This window comes from Tyto alba, unplaced genomic scaffold, assembly GCF_018691265.1.
Source record: "Tyto alba isolate M040663 unplaced genomic scaffold, T.alba_DEE_v4.0 Super-Scaffold_14, whole genome shotgun sequence".
Classification (NCBI taxonomy): domain Eukaryota; kingdom Metazoa; phylum Chordata; class Aves; order Strigiformes; family Tytonidae; genus Tyto; species Tyto alba.
In genome coordinates this window covers 21564923-21588152 of record NW_024881276.1, presented here as the reverse complement: position 1 = coordinate 21588152, position 23230 = coordinate 21564923, and the positions used below count along the sequence as shown (strand labels likewise).

General features: G+C 45.1%; 1 protein-coding gene across 1 annotated transcript in view; it reads right to left on the bottom strand.

Annotated features, from left to right (window-relative positions):
• Positions 1-8028: 8028 nt before the first annotated feature.
• Positions 8029-23230, bottom strand: part of TSPAN7 (tetraspanin 7) — a 102753-nt gene continuing 87551 nt past the window's right edge. Inside the window, exons 5-8 of the mRNA XM_042788477.1 lie at positions 21573-21728; positions 16955-17038; positions 9492-9564; positions 8029-9148 (exon numbers count right to left, since the gene is read on the bottom strand). Of these exons, the coding sequence (XP_042644411.1) occupies positions 9496-9564; positions 16955-17038; positions 21573-21728 (309 nt within the window). The 3' untranslated portion in view covers positions 8029-9148; positions 9492-9495. The remainder of the gene's footprint in view (positions 9149-9491; positions 9565-16954; positions 17039-21572; positions 21729-23230) is intronic.

Genomic DNA, 23230 nt, shown 5'->3' with positions numbered 1-23230 from the left:
AGGGGCAGCCTGCATTTCTGTGTATTTCCCACCCTACCATCCCTCCATCCCTTCCTAATAGGGAAACTTAGGCACATCACATTCACCTCAGGACTCGAAAGAAGCTATTTAAAGACTTGGGATAAAATGTGAAGAAAGAGCAAAGCTGTCCACCTCCTTACCCTGTTAGCCTTTGCTCTTGAATTGCTGCTGTGCGCAGCCATCCTTGGGAAGCCCAGCAAAGCCATCCAGACGGGGAGCCAGGGGGTGAGGAGGTGCTGGACGTGCTGCCTCACGGGGCAGCAGCATCCTGGAAAGGACGGGGCTGGCAGACCTGGCCCAGGGGCTGGGGTGGGGCAGCTCATAGGCAATAGCTGTCCAGGCTTTATGCTCGCTGTGCCCACCTGGGTTAGGTCCCTTAAGTGCTGTATTAATGAGACTTTTACAGATAATTGGGAAGGCCTGTGAGCATCTCCCACTTCAGTAAGTACACCTGTGTACCCGGTCATAGCTCCTACTGAACCAAAATATAGTCACCCTGTAACTCCACCTGCTTTTGAGCTTGTAGCTGCCTTTATGTCTTAGAGTCTGACCTGTCCTAGCTGCAGATATTAGCAGCTAGTATTTCTTGGCCCTGTGGCTGTGATGGTATTAAAGGATACTTTTCTTTCCAAGCTTCAACCATTCCTGCCAAAATGTCCTTTCCTGGTATTGCAAGAAAACGAATGATGGCAATTTCAGACTGGTACGCTGCATGAATCCATAGGAGATCTAGTCCTGATCTTCCTTGGTTCTGCAGCAAGATGACAACAAGCCTTCATCCATTTTGCTTGTTGGAAAAAGCAAAAATCAACCAAAAAAAAAAAGAACAACTCTCTAAAAATATAAATACATTAATTTAAAATACATTATATTACCAAAAAATTTAATCCTTGAGCCCAGATACTTTAAATATGCAGTTAAGTGATTACTAATTCATGTTTCAAAGCTAATTACAACTAGTTGAACCTCTGAAAACTTCTAACTTGGGAAAAAATTATTTTATCCCCCCTTGTAAAACTTTCCCCAGAAGTCTTGCCAACCTTTCAAGCAAAAAGGGGGGAATAAAACTCTAGCAAATACTAAACTGAGGGACCTTTTCCTTCCCTTTATATTAAAATCATGACACAGCATGGGAATTGGCCTCCCCTGAGGGCTGGGTGCTCTGTGTGAGCATCCCCTTAATCCCCACTCTCCACAGCACAGGCAGCTTTGCCGGTGGGCCAGCAGCTGAGCAGTCCCACTCCACTGTCCCATAAAGAGCTGGGGCGACAAGCAGCAAGGGGGCTGATCTAGGGCTTGCAGCCCTGCTAAGGGTACCTCAGAGGATGGTTATGGTTCCACATGAAAAGAATACTTTCCCCCTATGCACTTTTTTTTAAAAAGTTAACCAATTACAGCAAAACAAATGTGTGCTCAAAGAAGCTTAAAGCTGTGAAATTAGGCATCCATAATCTACGAAATGCCAAAATCGAGATTCCATAAAGCAACAGTAATGCAGCCCTGTGCTCACTTCATTGATCCCCATAGGCTCCACACAGCCTAATTCTCCTCTCCTTATTTTCTGCCCCTGTTTCTTCCTATCCTTACACCTACAGACTTAGTTCCATGGCATGACTGTATTTCCTTGACACATCCAGTGAGGCAGTGCTCTGATACCGCACTGTCGCCTCCAGGCAGTACCACAGCAGCAAGTTAAGCAATCATTACACTGACTACTCATCCGAGTGTTTTATCTTGCTGCACGCAGTGTGGAGCAGCAGTGGAGACGTGGCCACCACGGAGGCCTTTGGTAGAGCTGGCTATTAAAGTCTGTGCTGGCTCCAGTGCCGGCTGCCGAGCTTGCCTCCAGCGCTCACACCTTGCCTCCGGGGCTGCAGCACCATCTCCCACCGTGGGGTGGAAGGTCCCTGCTCCCCAGGAGAGCGCAAGGAGAGCTGGAAAGGAGGAGAGACTGGAGGCATCTTTTTGCCTTGGGATAGGAACAGGATCTCTAGCAAATAAGTGTGAGACGGCAAGGGGAAAATCGGGCAAGGAAGGTCTTATCTCCAGCATGTAACTTTGCTGCTGGCCTCCTTAATTAGACCTCCCATTACCTACTTTCTTTCCACAGGGAAAGCCCTGGGGGCCAAGCTCCCCAGACTCATCCTGGACCACTTCTTCCTAATTTGGCAGCCCAGCTAGGTGGGGAGGATTCTGTTCTTCACTTGAATCCTCAGGTTTAGTAAATGTAATGGAGAAGCTTTTAAAGCCTGGCTGCAGGAAGCTGTGCCAGCAGCTCCCAAGTCAGCAGCAGCAGCCTGGGTCCCCCCCGAGACCCAGGCTGAGCAAGGGCCACGCGGGACGCACAGGTCGGAGAGGAGAGCTGCCTCAGGAAGCGGCAAGGATGCTCCCAAGGCAGGGAAAGGGAAATCGTCATTCATCTGGTCACTCTTTGACTGCTTTCCTCTGACAGGGTGTACCTGCCCATGCCATGTCTTACCACCCTGAGGAGAACCAGGTGGCCGTGATGACCATGGATGGGCTGTCAGAGCAGGACAGCCACTGAACTGAGAAGTCAATGGTGATCTTCGCATCTGCACCAGCACCTATCTCACAGAAAATGCCAAAAGTCAAGTAGGAGCAATGGGGAAGGGATGCTGTCGTCTGGTACTCATTCCCTGTGGTGTCAATGAGTTCAACAGTGAAGGGGAGACAGCAGGGACACACAGCCCGGCTGCAAAACACCTCTCAGACAGTAAAATCGCAACGTTCAGACAACCACACAGCCAAGTTGTGTTCCACCCTGTCAAGCTCTATGGACACATTCAGCAAAAAGTAGTAGACAGCACTAGTGCATCTCCATTGGCTTCCTAAGCCTTGCATCCAGGGACAAACAAGGCACTGGTCTTTTTGTATGATTTGCTTCATCTCCTTAACGAGTAAGAAGTCAAGTCTATTGCACTAATCCAAGCAAATTATTAATGGCCTTTCATTTTGAAGCAACCAGCTCCAGCATTCACCAGAACAGGATCGCCTCCCGTTTGTGATCATCCTGCTGACTGTGTTGTCAAACAACATCGTTTTAGAACAACATTCATCTGCAGTGGATTATTATTAGGCTGACTACCCCTTGGAGTGTAATGAAAAGCATCCATTAATTCTCAGGGCAGGAGGGCTAATTACTTTTTTATAAAATCGGTTCTAATTGCCAATAACATTTTTATTGAATGGGTCTCATTGAGATGATTTTGACTGGCTTTTTGATTCCCCTTTCACATTGTAGCACTTAGAATGCATACTCCAAACAAGCAGGGAGCATCTAGGTTATCTGGATAAGCATTGGGAGGAAACCCCACCATTACAAAGACCGGTGGACTACGCCAGTCTATGCTCGGTTCAGTGCTCGAGCTTGCTGTGATGCTGGCCAGGCTTTTCTGAGTCTCATACCTCCACGCCGCCTCATGCTTCCACACAGTACGTGGAGACCTGTTTTCTGTACTCCTCCAAGGCATGGCATTGAATTTGGCAGGCTGTCGGTGCCAGCGCGGCAGAGGGAGCGCAAAGGGCTCAGGCTGGTTCCCCGTCGGGCTGAATTCCACCTTGCCTGCAGGATGGAGGCAGTGCTCGGCCCTGCAAGTACCAGGATTGCATGAATGTAAATGGAGTAGCACAAGCAGTAACCCAGGGGCTCCATGTACCAGTTCCTATACTTGGGAGAAGGACTCATTCATCTGACATCTGGGTCACACTGGACTCCAGGATGAAGAAAATTTGGGGCAATTTTTTGTTTGCTTTTAATTGCAAATTACAAATAACTACGGGGCTGAAGATACCAAATATTCAACATAAGCACTAAGCAGTTCTTCTGAGCAAGCAATAACTTACAAACATGACATTAAAGCCCACAGAAGCACAGCAAGCCCGTGGGAACCAGAGGAGGAAACCACCAGTGCCAAACCATCCCTGCAAAGCCTCAGGTAGTGCCACAGATTGACGCTGGCCATGAATTTCATTGCATGTGCACCGTGGTAGTTTCTAGCAGTCTGACACCTGCAGACTCCCACAAAAGGCTGCTCTCACCGTCAGGAGGACGTAAGAGGTATCCTGGCAGGCAGCAGTCCCCTCCGCACTGTACCGCTGACCCTCCTGCCGCCGGCCTGAGCCACTGAGCCTGCTCAGCTTGGAGCTGGAGATTGCTGCACCACCATGTCAGGCACACAATCAGGTTGAAATAGTTCCCCTTTCAAACCCTTTTGACCTGAAAAGAAGATGTTTATATATTTTTTGCTCTTTTTTCCCCCCTTCTATCCCACCCCAGCAGTTCTACTGGGCATCAGCTGTCCGTCTTTCACATCATGTTTTCTGATTCCCTACTCAAGAATATAAAGCACACAAACCATGGCTTCCATGCAAGCCAGAAAGCTGTCCTTACTTCCCCTCTGGAAATAACTGCAATTTAAAAAATATTAATGTTTTTCACTTGGATGAATAATCTCCATTTTAAAAACATACAGGGCTTTCAAAAATGACTTTTCACTTCTGAGTGCCCTGAGAGGTTTTGAAAGGGCTGGATTCTCAAAAGGTAGGTCGCTTGGCACTTTCTGAAAGCTAGAGCATTTTGGAAATACCTCCTGGGGGTTGCCCAAAATCTACCGCTTCTGAAAGTCTTGGCCAAGATGCTGTGTTATATGAGTACGGTGAATAAAAAATAGCATTCTGATGATTCAGTAGTTGAGTTAGGAATGTACGTCACATTAGGAGTTACACTGTTGTATAGTGCACCAGGGATGTTCTATATGTGTGTGTGTATATATACACACTCCATTTATTGATTACACGGATTACACAGAAGGACCACGATCTAAAATTAGTACTTGGTGTCACCTATAGATAGCTTCAGCAGAAACCAAAAATAGCCACACTGCAGTTACCACGGAGCAGAACAGACTCCAGAGCTTGAGGAGCTGCTGCCTCAGCACGGCTTGCTTTTAATGAGCTCGCACGTACCAAATATCTCCGGTCACGCCGGACAAAAATGAAACATCCTTTGAATAAATCATTTCCTGGCTGCAACAGGAACAGGTGCAATGACAAGCAAAAGGCAAAAGCAACAGCTTTTTTCTTCAAAATTAGGCCAAGCTGGTAAAAGCAGCTTGCAGAAAGTTGGCCAGATTTTACATGTTTAGGGAGCAAAGTGCTTTTACTTACAAAAAAACAGAAGTGTCATTTGTATGTCAAATCGTGAAGATTCCTATTTTTATTATACAAATTCATACTGAAGCAGCCCTAACTCAGCCCTGGTAGAAGTCTGACACATCCCAATCAAACCTGCCCCCCCCAGTGGGATGACAGGTATTTTACGCCTGGGGTTTGGCTGGCAGCAAATTAATCTGCTAATCTTAAAATTACCTTAAATGGTAATGAGCCGTTAAAGTCAAGAGGAAGAGCCACAGAGCACAAAATTGTTTTAGCCCCTGCCTTGGGTCATCCGAGGAGCAGCAGGCTGAAGGCCCTCAAGCAGTCCTGCAAAGCCAGTCTCCTCCGCAGCGATGCTCGCCCGAGGAAGGCAGCTGCCAGCAAGGCCCTCCAGCACAGCCGCCTGCTCCCAGAGAAGCAGTGTGACCCTACTGTGAAAAATCACCATCACAGCAACGTATTAGCCTCTTGGCAGTGCTCAGGGGTGCCCTCCTCAGAAGCAAGCCCTGGGAGGCAGCTCAGGACGGCATGCATGTGCCAGCTAAGGCTGCTGATCCAACTTGCAGCCAAACCAAGCTAGCAGCTCACCAGGACCAAAACAAGGTGGTTTCAATGCCCCATCTTCCTCCTCCCACGGTCCTGCTCTATCTCCATGCTCCTCGTCCTCCAGCCATACCCTGCTCCTCCCCCCCATCCTGGGACTCATCCAGTCACCCCATCACCTGCTTTGATTCCCAAATCTGCCCACCCTTCTTTTGCCCAGCTTGGCAACGGTGACTGCAGAGTGAATGCAGTATGCTCGGGGAGGGATTGGGCAGCAGGAGCCAGCCCAGTGCAGCAGGAGCTGGCCCCCTCCGCTGCTGGTTCAGCTCATGCCCGAGGGTGGACGTCAGCCCCAGAGGCAAAGCCCCCCTGTTACCTTGTGGCAGCTTCACCTCTGGAGGGAAAATCCCCCACATCTGTGCCTGGCTGATATTAACCCATACTCAGCAGCTCCGGCTTTGCTTCCTTTCCACTGCCTCGCTTCTCCCTCCAGGAGAGAGGCATGGGACCGCGGGGATGCTGTGCCCAGGGCCAGGGATGCCACGGTGCCAGCTAGCACAACCCTCCCCACCGAGCTGCTGCGTGGCCCCAACCCCAACTAGGGGGATTTTGCCAGGGAAGCCCTGTGTGGGTCCTTCACCAGCCTGATCCTCTCCATGGAAGCTGCCGAGAGCCCAGTTAACACCCCACCCCAGCAGTGCTGCTGGGCTCAAACAATTGAGCATGCACCAAAGGGCTTTGCTGAATGGACTTAATTCAACACTTGAGCCTTAAAGCTGAGCACATGCTTTAACTGAATGGGGATGGGCAAGCTGGAGCAGTCTGGGGGGGGCCTGCTGACCTGTCACCCAACATCAGCATCTTCAAAAGAAACAGCTCTTGGCATAAACAACTCTTTCTTTCAGGAAAAGGAAAAAAATAAAAAGGAAAGAAAACTGAGGAGAGGCTGGTGCTTTTCCACTCTGGAAGGTCGTGGTGTCTCCTGAGGGAGGAGGCAGCAGCCTCGCCCCCCTCCCGCCCCTCCGTGGGGCAGGGGACACCCGCCTGGGGATGAATAGGGGAGGGAAACTGGGGCAGCTGGTGGCCCAGTTCTCTCTGGTGTGGAAAAACATCCCCCCTGTGAACTTCCTGCGCCTGCGGGAAAAAGGCATCGCTCCAGCATCGCGTAGCCCCAGCAACCGAGCGAGTGGCTGCGACTGTTTTTAAGCCCTTGGAAAGGACTGCAAATGTGAGTTCTGCGACCTGCGCCAAGCGGGTTTGTCCCCGGCAAAGTACACACAAACTGCCCAGCATTCGTGCAGGGCCTGCGCTGGCGTTCTCCACGTTTAAAGATGGCCCGCTCCCTCACGGCAGATGCTTTATTGAGGGCAGAATTTAAATTTGTGGACCAGCTTCCTCTTCTCTTATTTACAAATATCTCTTTCTCTTCCCTGCTCTGGAAGTGCTCCCTGAATAAAGCCAAAGATGCCACCGGCGTTATTAAGACGTGTCACCTTGGTCTATTCCGACAGGTTTTTGCCCGTGCGGCCGCAAGCCCTTTTATAGTTGAGGGTGAGAGCGCACTGACCGCGCCAGCGCCACTCCCAGGCTCACCGGTCCCCCAGTTGCAGTAACTGGGTGGGTGGCACTGACGGATGGATGGACAGACAGACGGAGGACGGGCTGGGAGTCTAGCAGCTGTATGGGCTGTGTGGACACAGGTGCTGAGCGGCTCCTCCACGGCTGGAAGGCTACGGGGCTTCCCTCCCCAGGTCTCCTCTGTCCACATCACCAGTGTAAGGGCTCGGTCCAAAACTTCCAGGTTTAAACTTCCATGGGCTTTCAACACCTCACATATTCAAATGAGAAAGAGACAAGTGCCTGCCTTTCCACAAATGCAGCGAAGATGGCTATTACCCACCCCCCTCAGCCCTAAATCCCTCTTCTCCCCACCCTCACCAAAATCAGAGAGAAATGCTTAATGCCAAAATCACGCACAGCACTAAGGATGGGATAATTAAACACTGCAGATCGTTATCAGTCACAAGAAGAAAAATTGCTAAGCAGAGGGTATGCATTTGTCACATGGTGAAGCCAGCTGTGGAAGGTTTTTCTAGGAGTTTTGAAACAATTCCAGCTCTTTCTCTTTTTCTCCCAGGGTAATAACATTTTTCTGTCACAAGCAAGTTTGTTGTTAAAATATGCATAAAGACATGTCACTCCAAGCTGTGCACTTGTGTTTCACGTTCACTTCCCCCCCTTCAAAAGAGTTTTGTTACGACTAAAGAATGAAAATGAAGCGGCTAGAAATCTGTAATGGTTCCATTTATTAATACGTATATCACAAATACTCACAATATCAATGCATTCTCATTGGCATGCTAGACAGAGGCATTATTAAAAAAGTCCTATTTTTTTAAAAAGGTTTTAAACTTTTGCTTTCCCCCAAAAATATTTCATATGACTGTTTTTTTTTGTGATTTTTTTTTTGTGTGTGTGAGTTTTTATTTCGTTTTGATTCAGCAATGTATTTGGTGGCTGCAACCTCAATGCAAAAAGAAAGAAAAAGAAAGAACAGGAAAAAAGTATGAAGGCCGCAGTACAGCACAGTTCAATTAGTTCATAACTACCTAATAAAAATAAAGGAAGCAAAATTCCTGCCTTCACAGTAAGCAACAGCACAGCTTAATAACAGTATTACACAGGATCAGGTTCAGAGGCAAAATGCACTAGACAAAGCCTACCGGGATACGCACTAGGCATACAACACTGAGTAAGAATCAAAGATGTAGAAGAACATCAGGAATAACGGTTCCCTTCAAGCACAACATTTTAACATCGTTTTCAAGTATCTTTATGTTATGTTACTGATTCCTTTGTTTTTGGGGAAGGGGGGCAGGCGCAGGGAAGGGGGAAAGGATGAAAACCTTAGTAAAGCAAGAAACAAAACAAGAAATTAAGAGAAAGCCAAAAGAATATATATTTCATATACCGGTTTATATGAACGTGTGCAACACTTATTAACCATGGTGAAAGGCTAATTATGCCCTCCAGTCACTACATGCACAGCCCGATCAATGCTGTTAATGAATTACCTTTGTTAACTTACGATGCAACTACTGTGTGACCAAGAACAGACATACGGTGCCGTCCTACGCTGAGCTGCGGGGATGGGGTCAGGGTCCGGAGGCCGAGGGGACCTGGCTGCTCTCGGTGGCACCGTGGTACTTCACAGAATGGTACACTACGCATGGGACAGAGTTCGGGAGGTGGGGTGCGAGTGTGCGCGCGCACGTGCTTGCTCGTGAGGGTGTGGGTGTGCGTGCGTGTGAGCGAGAGACAGTGGGTGCTCTAACATTCGTTTCAGTCTTTCTCCAATTCTGCAGCTCCTGATCTTGAGCCAGGCTCTGGACTTCGTGCTTCTGAAAGACTGGGTTGGGGAGGATAAAAGAAAAGAAGTGGGTTGCTTTGGTTGCCAAGAGTGTTCATGGTGGATATTTTGCCCTCCCTTTTCAAGAGGAAAACCAAAATGACAAAATATTCAGCAGTGTATTTTCCGGCTTTTTTTTCCCCACCAAACAGAACATTGGAATGAAAATCCCAAAGCAAAGAATCACATGGAAAGACTTAATTCTCGATGAACATGCTGAGCAACTAAAACTTGCCCGCTATTTTCAGCAGAAGCAGCACAGCCATGTCATTATATACCGAAGCTTATATAATGTACAGCACAGAAAAGTGGGGAAAGTGGCGGAAAAGTGGGGAAAGCTCACCTTCTTACACCATCTCGTACTGGTTAGCAGTAATAAACCGGGACAGACAGCATGCCAGCAGCATCCCAATCAACTGTTTCGGACAAGAATAGAAGTAGAATAGAATTTAAGTTAAATTAAATGAGCAGAGAGCAGAGGAGAGGCCGCGGTAAGCAAAGATTTCATGTTCTGGAGTTATTATGTGCAACGTATTTATGCCCTATTTTCAGGACCGCTCTAATCAGAAAAGCAGCATTAAAGTCTCACATTTTTCTTTGTCAGATCTTCCTCTTGATTTTTTTCAGAGCTTATTGATTTGATAAGCATCATGCCTTTTTGCTGCTTTTCAATCCCGTTGTCATTGCCTGCCCGAGTCAGACATGGATGGGTAAACTGGTGGGGGTATCAGCATGCTACCGGCTGCGTTTCACTTGCAAGTTCTGCCTGGGTCCCACGCCACCACCCACCAGAACCGAGAGCTGGTGACCCCCTTTAACTTTGTTAACAGCATGATGGGGAAAAGCTTCCTAATGCCCCAGAGTGATTACGCTTTCTTTACAAATGAGGCAGCACTGGAGAAACTAGAGTTATAAATCTGGAAGTAAATAAATAAATAAATAAATAAAGTCTTTCACTATTCCCTTGGCTGTCACTCAGATTATTGAAAACAGATCCCTGGCTTCCAATCGTCAATAAGCACTCAGTCATTTCAACATTTTGCCTATCGCAGTTGGCTGGCGTTTCCTGCATATGCCAACAGCATTAATATACTATAAATAATTCAACCTCTCTTTTCTTATTTGAGTTGGTCAATTAATTAACTCATGAGCATATCTAGATAGTTACAGCTCATCCCTGGCTCCGGGGGGGAGGCGGGAGGGCCGTCTCTGCAGATGGAGGAGCCTTCCCGGGACCTGGCCCCGCGCAAGGGCAGCCCCCGCGGGCCACCACCTCTGCCTGTCCCCTGCGGCCGTGGGCAGAGTGCCTCGCAAGGGAGCAGTGCCCACGGAGGGGGATCACAACCTTTTGGCGGCCGCGGAGTTCCCTCAGGCCCCCGCAGAGCATGTGGAGGTAACGCCTGGCTGGCGGCTCATCCAAACTGGCTCCTTCTATTTCACGCTTGGGATTGGCGTGTCCTTTCCCCAAGACCGTCAGTGCTCCCTGTTAACACGATCATCATCAAAATATTACACCTTCTCTAGCAGCCTGATGCTTGGTTTGGGTTGGCATCAGCCCAGAGCAAGACCAAGACAGGGCACTTCAAATCCAGATAAACTGTCTTCTGCCTCGAAGATGTCACACTCCTGGTCAGGCCACGTTTCATTTGCCAGAAACTTGCTCCCTCTCCTGTTTCAGTGTCCAACAGAACTGTTCTGGGCATCTCAAATGGGCACAGAGTCACCTTTAAAAGCAGGCTGAACCCCCACTGTCCCCCACACACAACCCCCCGACTTTGGCACCAAATACCAAGGATGACATTTGTTTATAACTAGACATGGGACACAGGTAACACCTCCCGACAAACCTCCAATAAAAACCCAAGCTACTAGGGTTCAGGGGCTGTATTTGCAGTTGCCAAATGAGGTTTGGGTGCTGAAAACCCTCCTCAGCTTTGAAAATCTCACTTGATACCACTAAGACATTTTTGCTATTTTGTTGCCTTTTCTACTAAACTTCTCTAGATGAGTGTTCAAGCAGGAAACTTATTTGGTAACTGGAGTGCTCACACACTCTCCCAGAGTCCACGGGCTGGCGACAATGAAGGTGCTAGCAGTGTCTGGCTGGTCTTTGGATTTCCACGCTTAAATTTTCCAGTCACTGGGAGGATGATTTTATCAATTTGGCAGTTTGGAGAGTGTTGCTGAAACCCTACCACATTCTGTGGGTTCACTGGAGACGCTCTGACGCTCCCACTGCTGACCTGTGCGATGTTTCTTCAGCTCAGTTCTGTTTTGGAGAATGAGATTTCCATTTTGGAGAATGGTATGTATTTCTCTGTGCTTTGAGAGGCAGAATGGACTATGTACCTCTGGGTGGTCCTGCCCCATTATCATTTTTCTGTGCTTGTGGTAACTTTCAGTCTTTTCTCACCTTCTTCAGCTAGGCTCAGAAGTTACTTCTCTGCATTACTGAGCAAATTCTGGCCCAGACCCGAATCAGTTCCTCCCTCATCCTACAATGTCAATGTATGTACATTCAAGTTTACTTTTTTTTATTTTTTTAAAAATGCTTGTGCCACAAGGTACCTATTATTTCCCATCACAAGCACCCAGATTACAGCCACTGCTGTTCCTGATCACAAACTGCTGCTTGTAGCAGGTTTACAAGGGGAAAGATGCTGCAGCCTGGATAAATAGGAAGCCATGGGCTTTTCTTTCCCCCTTCAGCTGTAGCAGACCTCCCCAGCTACCTTTAATTAGTGATTCTTCTGTTTTACACAGGCTGTAACTTTAACAATCAGTGTGTCTAAGCTTTGTAGCATTTGCAGGCATGTGACAATGATTTGATTTACTCAACTCACTCGTAAGAGGAATGACAGTTTACACATGAATGCATCTTTCTGATCTTTGGCCCACTTATTAATTCGTGGCTCTGACCATATGCTGGTTTATGCATTTAAGTGGCTATAGTAGCATAATATTAAATTTCTATATTAAACTTCTATATTTAAAAAATACTGGCATGCATATTGAGCCATTGCATACACATTTTATACAGCATTTCCAGCTATTACTAGGACATAGCAGAGCTATAATAAATATCTTAGAAATGCTTTGAACACATATAAAGACATGTACTTTCCAAGGTGTGTAGACTTCCACATTTAACCACAAGAGCACTGTCCCTCCTGTAGCCAGGAAGAGGCGATACTGTATTAAGTTGCTGAATTTTCCTGCCGGTGCTCTTTCATTACAGTCATAACTACAGTCCTCTGCATTTAAATCAGGTTAGAGGCTCCCAATCTGTGAACCACAAATGAGCACTCTCCATCCCCCCTTGCTCTCTGCATTTGCTTGATCACTTGCTGCCTCTGCTCTTCAGACGGGAGGAAGCCCCTTATCCTATTGTGCAGCAGGTCCCTGCAGCTCCTTTGAAAAACCAGAGGAATCGACATGAAAGGATCCCTGCAAAGAAACAAGCTGCTAGAAGTTGCATTCATTTCCCTTTGCTTCCATTGTCTCTCAAATGCCCCATCTCAACTTTTATCCACTTATGAATTTTTTTTTTGTTTTATTTTATAGTCCCAGTTTTTTGAGTGCTGAGATACCGGACTTGCTTCTGCATTTGTATTCTCACTTTTTCCCTTTCTTCCTTTTTTTCTAAGATTATCTTGGTCTTCTGAACTATTATATGGAAAACTGAGTTTGCCTTGGAACCTCTGGTCTTGCCACAAGAAACCTGAAAATGCTGACCAATTCTTTGGTTTAGAGCCCTGGGAAACTCATGTCCCTCAAGTATGTTTCTTACACTACCATCCTGTTGGCCAAAGCTCATTTCAGAGAGCACAATCCAGTGCATAAATTCTTAATCTCTCTATGGTTTCTAGGTGTCATCGCAGGCATATCTCAGTTCTGACCACTGAAATCTATCCACAGCAACTTCCTCTCAATCTTATCTCCTATCACACACATGATAACTGGCTTTTTAATATAGTTATTTTACAGGAGTTAACACTGACTAGAAGCTATCCTGCATGACATATTTATTACATCTTATTACACTGAACAGAAACTGAAGTGCAATTTTAATTTAATTTTATTTTTGGTCTTGGCATCTTCACCATTTCTCATTCTTTGAGAGAATTTCTATAAATAGAAATGTGTTGAACTAACTTGGAATTCATCAGCGGATCAGGTAAGCTAAAACTGTTTTTTTTATTATTCATCAGGAATAATTGTTTAGTTCAATGATTTACCTTGCCATATTCTCAAAATGCAAATCTCCAAGCATCCAGGTTCCCTGGCTCTATTTTAGAAGACAGAAAATTTTCTATGTCACATGTCACTTACCTGAGCCAGCCTCCTGTGCCGTGGCACGCTCCATGCTGAATCCACAGTGATTAGTCTTTAGAAAGAACCCACATAGTGGATCCCGATATGGATCCCACTCCCTAACCCTGGTGCAAGGGGTGACAGAGGTGTAATTCTGTGCTAGGGCCAAGCCTCAGCCTCCCTGTACTCAAGTCAGGGGTTTCAGCAGACAAGGTGGCTGATGTCTGCACCAGAACTGCACCCACAGTGAGGCAGAGCTACTCACGTTAACGTTGACAGTAAAGAGGGCAGGTGGATGTCGCACTGTAGAGAGGGACTGTAGTTACCTGAGAACGTATCTGCAAATGACGGGAACCATGCGAGCTCAACAGCTGGTTTCGAGCACGTGGAGAACACCTGACTTCCAGTCTTTCAGTACAAAGGGAGTAATTTGGCCTTAACCCTGCACTGAGACTACCCTACTCAAGGATTCTACTGAAACCACAATCTATAAACTCCTCCAGACTCTGTCTCTTGATTCCCTTAAGCCAACGCCTGCACTGTAGTTTATCTAGGTAAAACTCTTCATCATCTGTGCTGCTTGCATAATTTTATTCTCTGTTGGGCGTAACACAGCGATCATTTTGCTGCTCTGAAGAGCACCTGCTAAACTGAAATTATTCCAGCTGGAAGTCAGCATTGGCATCTGAGTCCAAACCCAATCAAATTGTATTTTATTGTTATTATTTCAAACCTGAGGAGAAGCACAGACAATGTCAGCAACACAGCAGGTTTTTTTTTAAACTCTGACTCTGATTGGGAGGTCTGTGCCAGGCCTACATCAACCTTCCCTATTTCTGGGAATCAGCACATTCCCCATGCTAGTCAACCCCTAACAAATCATGTGAAGGAAAGGCCCTTGAGCATGCTTCACTGTAGAAGAGCAACATGATTTAATTTGTCTTTTACTGAATTTAAACCTATTCTCAGTATGAATAGCGAAACCTTGCCTACAGCTGGAGCACTGCCTGGCATTACCACTGGCCACGGTTAACCTGAAATCAATTTGTAAACACCGTCCCTAATTGGGTCCAGCAAAACAGATTAGGCAGTAAATGATAACTGGCCGCCTTCTATTCTTCACACCCCAGGAGAGAAGCATTTTTCTCCCCTGCATCGCCTCTCTTCTCCCTTTTACACATTCGCAAACACCCCGAGCAGCTGGATATCTGCTTGGAGTGCTGGAGCCGCACACTTCGGCCGGGGGGTGACATCCCCGGCAACACGGGCTGCTGATGCCACATCAAAACACACTTTGGTTTTCTCTCGGAGCTGTGGCGGTGAAGTGCCTTTCCCCCCGTGCTGCCCGCAGCCTGCCACGCTGATCTCGCCTCGCACCAAAGGGCTCCTGCTGCGAGGGCTGCACTCTGCCCGTCCTCAAAGCTCACAAACAACCAATGACCTAGAGTAAACATCCAGACACGTTCCAAAATACTAACAATTCCAGCTGCACTCTTCTTACAGTCTCCCTCCCAGCTGCAAACAACTTTCAGGCAAGATAAGATGATGTTTTGCTTATTATATGTACGATACACCCATTAAAGGCTTTCGGGTAGCATCGGTTCTGACAGAGGCATTTGCCCCAGCAGCGTATGAATTGTAAAATTCTACTCATCCCACTTTTTTTTTCTTTGGTAGTTTTACATAAGACATTTTAAAAGATGCTTTGTAGCCTTCTGGCTGTCTAGAAACCGAACTAGGAGCTCAGAGTCCTATAGCAGTAATCAAGTCAAAATCAAGGTTGAAGAAGAGTATCAAGACAACTGTGACCGCTCAGAAAGAACTAGAATACCCTGTTAAAAAAAAAAAAAAAAAACAAAACAAACACAAAACTGCCCCTGTTCCATGCAGCAACAGCACCAAACCGGTGGTTTCACCGCTTGTGGAGCCCAAAGACCTGACACCGACACACACGTTCTGGGTGGCCAGCAGTACAACAAACCAACATTTACGCCCACATGAAACAGGATGACAGGCAAAATCATGGGCTTCTCACATCTAACACCTAGGCTACAGGGCATCAGGCTTCCCGATATGCCCAAGGCAGGGCAGTCAGCTGATCTGAGTCCAAAATGTGTTAGGGTTCCCTCAGCTTGTGCATACGATGACTGAGAGGACGTGGCAGCCATTTTCAACATGGTTTGGGGACAGTTCTGAAGAACCTGGAGGCCACTGTAACTGCTGAGCAAATTAAACCTCAGAGAGATGTAACTAAAACACCTTGCAGCCAAGCACGGGCTGACCACATGGGGCAGCAGGGGCAAGAGGGCAACCACAGCCCTCCCATTAATTCACTTGCCTATCACCAGCAACAGCACTGGCAAATCACTTGTTTCCAGTGCAGCACAGCGTAAACCTACAGCTTGCTAACTGAATTAATGAGTTTTAAGAAGAAGTAAAATAGTTTCCCAGCACCTCATTTTTCCTAACCACTGGATAAGCTTAAGTCATTCAACAGATAGATTCGTATTTTCAGTGTTGCCTCAGGAACCGAAATTTTTTGTATTATGTGAATGAAGCAAATGAAAGTTGCATGATAGTTTTTGAATATGACATTTGCAGCTGTACTATGCTGTCTCTGCAGAGAGAAGGAAAATTGCCTCTCAGATAGAAGTGGTTCAGGCATCATACACATCGCTGTGCGTTTTGCTGAACCATTCTGCAAGCACTTCTGCATTGCCTGTGTTTCCCCCTCTCATTTTTGCATGTTTCCAGGAGAGTCCCTTCCATCATACACAAAGTGACTAGTATAAAGGAGCGTCTTGTTGAAAGATGCAGGTGTTTTTCTGTCCCTTCTTGATCAGAATATTCTGATCAGACCTTTAGTTTCCCCAACTCATGCCCAGGTAAAGGCAGTTTGAATATCAGGGAGCAGCAAACACCTTCTTCGCTCTCATCTTGTCCCTCCCATGCCAAACTCCTTTTGGTGCAGGCTAGGAGTTGGTTTAGTTTTGGTGGATCTCTGTTCAGTGTTCAGTGCTAAAAGGAAAAAAAAATAAAAAAATTGGTGACCAAAACCAGGTGCCCTCTCCAGGTTCCAGGTCCAGGATGACGAGGCCTGAAGGGATGCTCTTATTTGAATTCTAGACTCCTTTAAGAAAAAATAAGAGTGCTTAGAAGATAGAAGCCGTTCCAAACTATGGATAAGCTATTTGTCTTCTTAGTGGTTTATGCTCCATTTAAGCCAATGTTTTATTGGGTTAACCTCTATTTGACCCAGTGGAGGGACAAGTTGTTTTCCTTGAGCTAGTCATTAGCTCAACTGTAACTGATATTCCCAAGGAGAAACTTCATTTAAGTTGAAAAAAAGAAAATCAATGAACAGATGACCTCAGGACTAATGAGCATGCTGAGTTCAGTCCCTTTCCATAACCCTTCCTTCCTTGAAGTCCGGGTAAAGAAAAAGAGAGAGGGAGAAAAAAAAAGTGGGAAGGGAAGCGTTTATGCACTTACCTGTGAGAATGCAATCCCAAAAGCCACTCCAGCTATGATTCCCATATTTGTCTCCATAAAACTGGTCACCAAGTCATAGCAGCCCTGGAAAACAAACATCATAATTCCTTGTATTGACCTTCCCTGCCACAATTGAATACATACAAATTTCTCATTGAGAATGGACTTGGGCTAGACAATATTTTTGCTGTAATTTCCAACAATGTCACCTTTTTATTTAATAGCAATTCTAAGTGAATGATGGCAAATGGTGGCAAAACCAGTTATTTTTAGAAACAAATGTATTTCAGTACTCTTAAAAGCTAAATGTGATGTTGCACTCATTTTTATAAGTCTTATTAAGGAAAGTAATTTTGCATTGTTTTAAAAAAAATGAACATAGCTTTGATCTGAAACCAAACCAGTAACAATGTAAGGTAATGTTATAAATATAATACAGAGGTCAAACATGAATAAGTGATGCTGATTTCCTAATACTCCAGATATTTAATACACGCATGCTTCAGGTGTCCACTGAGGCATTCTGCTTGCTTTCACCTGTCAAAAGACACGAGGCAAGGTACTGAGTGGTATATAACTTTAAACCATATAACAAAGTTATCGAGGGTTTTGTATAAAGTTTCTTGGTTTATTTGCTCTTGGACATAAAATTCCCTGTCCTGGTCCCCAAACACCATTTTCTCTCTTTAGCTCAGACCCTGACTCCATCAGCTGACTTGCTTCCTTGTGTCTCACTTCACAACCCACACTGGGGCCAGAAGATTCATACACATTTCTGCCCTCCTCTTGGATAGGCGTTTTTGAGATGTCCCCCTCAGTATGATAATTTTCGCTAAGTTTCTCCCCTCACCTACTCCACCCCTCAAAAAAGCATTTGAAATTAAGTTTCCTAGTTTGCAGTGTCTAAATGAATCTAAACAAGTGACACAAATCTTGAAGAAAAAAAAGATAATATCTATTTTTTCTTTCATTACTAACCCATCTGCCCACACAATCCAAAGCCATCTCTCAGCCCCTTTTGCCACGCTTCCTCAAATGACCACCATCACTCTCAACTTAAGGCCAGTGCCAAGGTATTTTATTTAATGCTATAACTTTATCCACTTTATCAGAAGTTAGAAAAAACAGAAATAACAGTGAGTTCCCTTTCCCAGTTTGGACTCCTGCCCTGTAAGAGAGAAGCGTGTTCACATTCCCCCTCCACCCACAGCCCCCTCATTCCACAAACACTGCTGGACATCTTTACATGACCTCAGAGCATTAGATGTTTGTAAAAAAATAACAGCTAGAAGGAAAGGACAATGTCCTTTGTTAGAGACAGGCCATTTGTGAAGTAAATTCTAGAATTTCTTTAACCTCTTTTATAATATCAGAAGACATTTTAATCCTCAGAGTAATGAAGTGGTAAACCTAATAGTAGCTGCGTACTAGCACAGCTGTAATTAATTTCTGAAATGTTTAAGTGTACATATTAGTCCTTAATTACATCTTACAACAGTGTACTGTATGTCAGATTCAAGCTTGTTTATTTAACACATCAAGCAACTATAGCTGTGTGTGTCTTACATGTTATGAAATGAGATTAGGTTTCTCAAGCAGTGCTTTCATTGTGTCTGACATGGATTAATGTTCTCCCAGCTCTTCTGAAATCTGTTCTGTTCAACAGCCTTCAAGAGATGCAACATCTAACAGCAATGGTAATTTGAGGGAGACAGAAGATCTCGTTAAAAAAACATGCAAGTGAGAGAGTTTTCATCATTCTCCTCATTTGAAAACTGTGTTTTCCCAAATCACAATAATCTGTTTTCTCAAGTACATTGTATAAATACAGCTTAATTGCTCAGTCCTTACTGTGCACCGAGTGAGAGTGCAAGAAGCACCCAAGAGTTGCATATACAGTACAGAAGTATGTGAAGCACTGTGTGCACACCTCTGGGTGATGATTCAGAGGACAGAACTGACAATTTAGCAAATATCCAATCATTCTTGACTCCACACATCTGTTCTTTTATTAAGATTTTAGAGAGAGGTAGTTCTTGAGGTTTGTTGGTCATGAACTCTGAAGATTAAAAGCACTATATGAACATTAATTAGCTAATCCTAATGACAGCTCTTAAAGTTAGGTATTAGTCCCATCTGAGATGAAGAAACAGGCAGAGATACTAAATGATTACACAAGGCCATTATGCAAGTTAGTGGCAGAATTGGCAAAGAAAAGCCAGGAATGCTGTCTTTTAGTCCTGCAATTAGATTATTAGTTTAATCTTCTTTGGATAATTCACCATTAGTCCTTATAAATTGCTAGTAATTTGATTAACTCATAGAGAACTTGTTTTATTGATAGTTTTGCAAGATCCACCAAAAAGATGTATTTCAAATATACTTATCCCAGGAACAGTAACAAAGGTCTTCTACACCACAGACAGTACGTATTTTCCTTTTTCTCTAACACACAGAGTGCAAAGTGCCTATTTCCAAGACAAGCAAGGGGCTTGGGTCAGAGGCAATGACATTTGCTTCCCATCTGAAGTGAAAGCATAGGGCCACACAACATTTCCTCCAGCTTGCTTTTTATTCCCATGCCCCTTTCAGAAACATCCCACCTCGCTCAAATGTTTGGGACAACTCCGAGATCTCGTAACTGCTAAAGAAATCTTTACAGCCTTTGTTTACAAATGGCTATCTCAGAAACTGGGACACAACATGTTAAGACATCCAAACTTCCTCTAGGTAATTAAATCAACTGCTTCCTGAGGAATCAGCAGTCCTTTTCTGTCAGGTGACTCGTGCATTTGACAGGAGAGCAAGGAGCAAGCATGGCTGGAACTGAGTTACTAACCCTGGAAGAGCACAAGCCCATTCATCCCTCAGCTGCTGCCCACAATTTAGCAGGCATCATTTGCCAAGAGGAACTCGCAAGCGGACAGGGATTTCTCCGTGCATGCAGAGCATGCAAAGCAAGCCTGGCACTCTGGGGAAACACCAGATCGATGCTGGGAATGCAAATGGCACCTGCTCAGTTGTGCAGCCAGGCAAGGTTCAGAGTGCGTGGCCATCCCAAACTGAAAAGGTGGAACCTGCTGGTAAGAGTACCAGTCACACCAGAAAGCTTTCCTGCTGGGAAGATGGGCAGAAGCAGGGGCTCAGGATGGGCTGCCCAGGAAGCACTCTGCCTGCAGCAGATGATGGCCATACTGGACATCCCCTCGATCCTTCTTTCCACTTCTGCAAAACCTAAAAGTTGCTACAAGTTCACGGAGTGCAACTGAATGGAGTGGTTATACTCACCCAACCCAGCAAGATTACTTTGCTAGTGGTGACTCTGTTTCTTAACAGATGAACGTCACTAATGTTCCACATATGTCTACAACAAGTGGCTTTCATTAGACTATTACAGAAAATAAAGGCTTAGTGGAAAATAATCCTCTAGTGTATATATATATATATTTTTAATACATGCTAGAAAATGTTGTCCACTTGACTGGTATTCAAACAAAGATGTTTCAGGTGATACTCAGCCACCGCTCCAATCTCCTGATTCACAGGTGACTGAGGTGAAAAAGGCAGAAACAGAGGACAGAGAGGTATTTTCATATTTCCCCTGTTACCTACTCAGGACTTTATTTTTTTAAAATTTAACTCTGAAAACAAAAATAGAAGAGAAAATAACCCTTAAGTCTGACTAAGCTATGCTGCAACTTAACATGGTGATTTGGCCACAGTATCATTCACTTTACCAACAAACTGTGTTGCCTCTCTTCCAAATCTCAAGTGAGATAGAAAGAACTGATGAAGCGCTAGCACTTAAAGCAGGAACTTGAGTTGTATTTCTGCAGCGCAGTGTCTGCTATATATGCTGCATTATTTTATCTTTATTCCTCCCTTTCTTTGTTTTTTCTGTATTTTTATTCTCCAATTGTTCCAATTCTTCCTGTTTTCCCAACCTGCTTTCCTAACCCTATTCTGTTTTCCCAACCTGCTCCTTCAGGTGACCCCAGGGGAGGGGTCACTTTGGCTGTGCTATGCTTGCAGCAGCACACATTCAAATATGTTAAGAGTCACTGTAAATGTACCAGTCAAACACAACGCTTGCTGTCAATTGCCCATGTTCCGTCTGTTTGGTATGACAGTTAGGCTCTGGTACTGAAACTACCGTTTGAACATAAGCAAGAGTGAAAACTGTCCTTCCTTCCACCTAGCTATGTCTTTGTCCTCCACAAAACCCCACAGGGTTCAGCAGGAGTGAGCAGAGAAGCAGAGAAGTGCTGACTGAGACGACCTTCAAGGGCAGCCGGGCGCACATGCCACTGGTGGCCCTGTGCCCGGCCAGCGCTGCCTCTGTGTGCAGTGCCGTACCCCAACCTCTGCCGTGAAGAAGGGGAACAGATCCCTTCCTTATCAGAAATGACGCTGCACCTGGTCATTTGAAAAAGGCCAGCTTAAAGAATTTGAAAGCAAGATGGGGGGCAAAGCCCATCCTTACCATCACTCCAGCCCAATAAACATGATATCAACCAACCATTTGAAACAAAATGCAATTGTAAGCAAGCAGCCATATGCTCCACTGGTGTACTGGATGCTTTCATAAAAACCGCCTCTGGCACAGTGTTACTGGTACCTTCTGGTTTACTTTAGTGGCAGCCACAGTCATGTTGCGCAGATCCTGAGTATTACAGTCACTGGAGTTCATGCAACAGCTTGTAGGGATGCCGTGTTTGAAGAAGTAAGGGCTGGTGCTCCAGTTGGTGTAGCTCTGAATGCCGCAGCAGCTCAGCTATGAGGATTAAGAGGCAGATTTAAAACAAACAGACAAACAAACCAGAATTAAAATTAGTACAGAGTCATCACTGCCCATTTAATAAGATCATAATCAAAATAAAGACAGGTTGTCTTCCAGTTTTGAAAAGTAGATACCACCCTCTGCCCCATTTATCACAAATGTATCAGGAATGTCACTTACAAAAGATGGGAGCACATGACCTACTAAAAAAAAAGGTATTTTATGAGCAGAGCTATTATCTGTAACATTTGACAAAGGTCCAGTCATAAAGCCATCTTTCTTAGCTGAAGGCCTGTTGGGGCTTTTTTCATTTGTTTGTTTCCTTTGCTTATTTATTAAATTATAGATGATCCTGGAAATTCAAGGAAGCCTCACAATGCAGTCAAAAAAAATGGCCTTAAAAACCTCAAAACATTACATAGAACTACATTTAACACATACAGGGTCAAACTAGTACAAAGTGAGAAGGTGAAGAAAGCCTCTCTAACTCATCAAAATAATTTCTAGGAAAATTCACTGAGCCATGAATAGAAGGAGACCATATGTTCATAGAGAATGCCTATGAAATCAGCTGAAAAACTGTAAGTTGGGAAGGATGTTCTGCTCTAGATGCTAAGCTAGAAGACTCAAAGATACAGAGTATGTGCTGAATTTTTTGCATGAAAAGGGCTTATAAATGCAGTCCCTGTAAAAACAGAGCTACAAATGAAATGAACATTTTGCTACAACAGAAACACTGAATACTTACTCAAAACCATTTAGCTTAGCCAACTCCAAGGAATCAGAACCTCAAAATACAGGTTAACATTAGGCAAATAGACAATTTGACAGCAAAATATGCTCAGTTTAGAGCAGTGCAGTAATCTGCTAACCCAGAGAAGCCAGGTTAGAGGCACAGTTTCAAGCACGCTGAGGGGTCCAACATAATAGTTGTAATTTCTAAAGATTTAGAAGTCATCAACACAATTACATTAAAATTTCAACCATTCAGCAACTTACAATCATATGAAAAACAATTTGGCTCATAGAATATATTGTGAGCTAAAGGGATAGCTTCTTGCTACAGTGCAGTCTCCAGTAGGAATTTAAATGTGAATTTTATTGCCCTGTGTTGCAGTTGGTGGACCTGGTCCCTTGTGGTTGGTGTCTCCAACTAGTTTGGCCATGCTGTGGCATTTGCTCATGCCCTGTGCCCTGTTGGAAGGCAAGGCAACTTCCCATTGCCCTGCTACTGCACTCCGTGGGTCAGAAAGGCTCTTCCACCGAGCACTGAATCCATCCCTCCAGCACAGCCAGAGAACAGATTTCACTGCCGACCTCACCAGCACATTTGTCCACCCCCTTTTCCTCTGGAGAGAATACACTCCATTTCACCCCTTAACTCACCAGGTCTGCTTTGCCAGCCTCCCACTGTACTTGTGAAGAGAGCTGCTGCAGTTTATCTGTGATACAGGATGCTAGATTATAAAATCCTGTCTCATACAGCTCAAATTTAC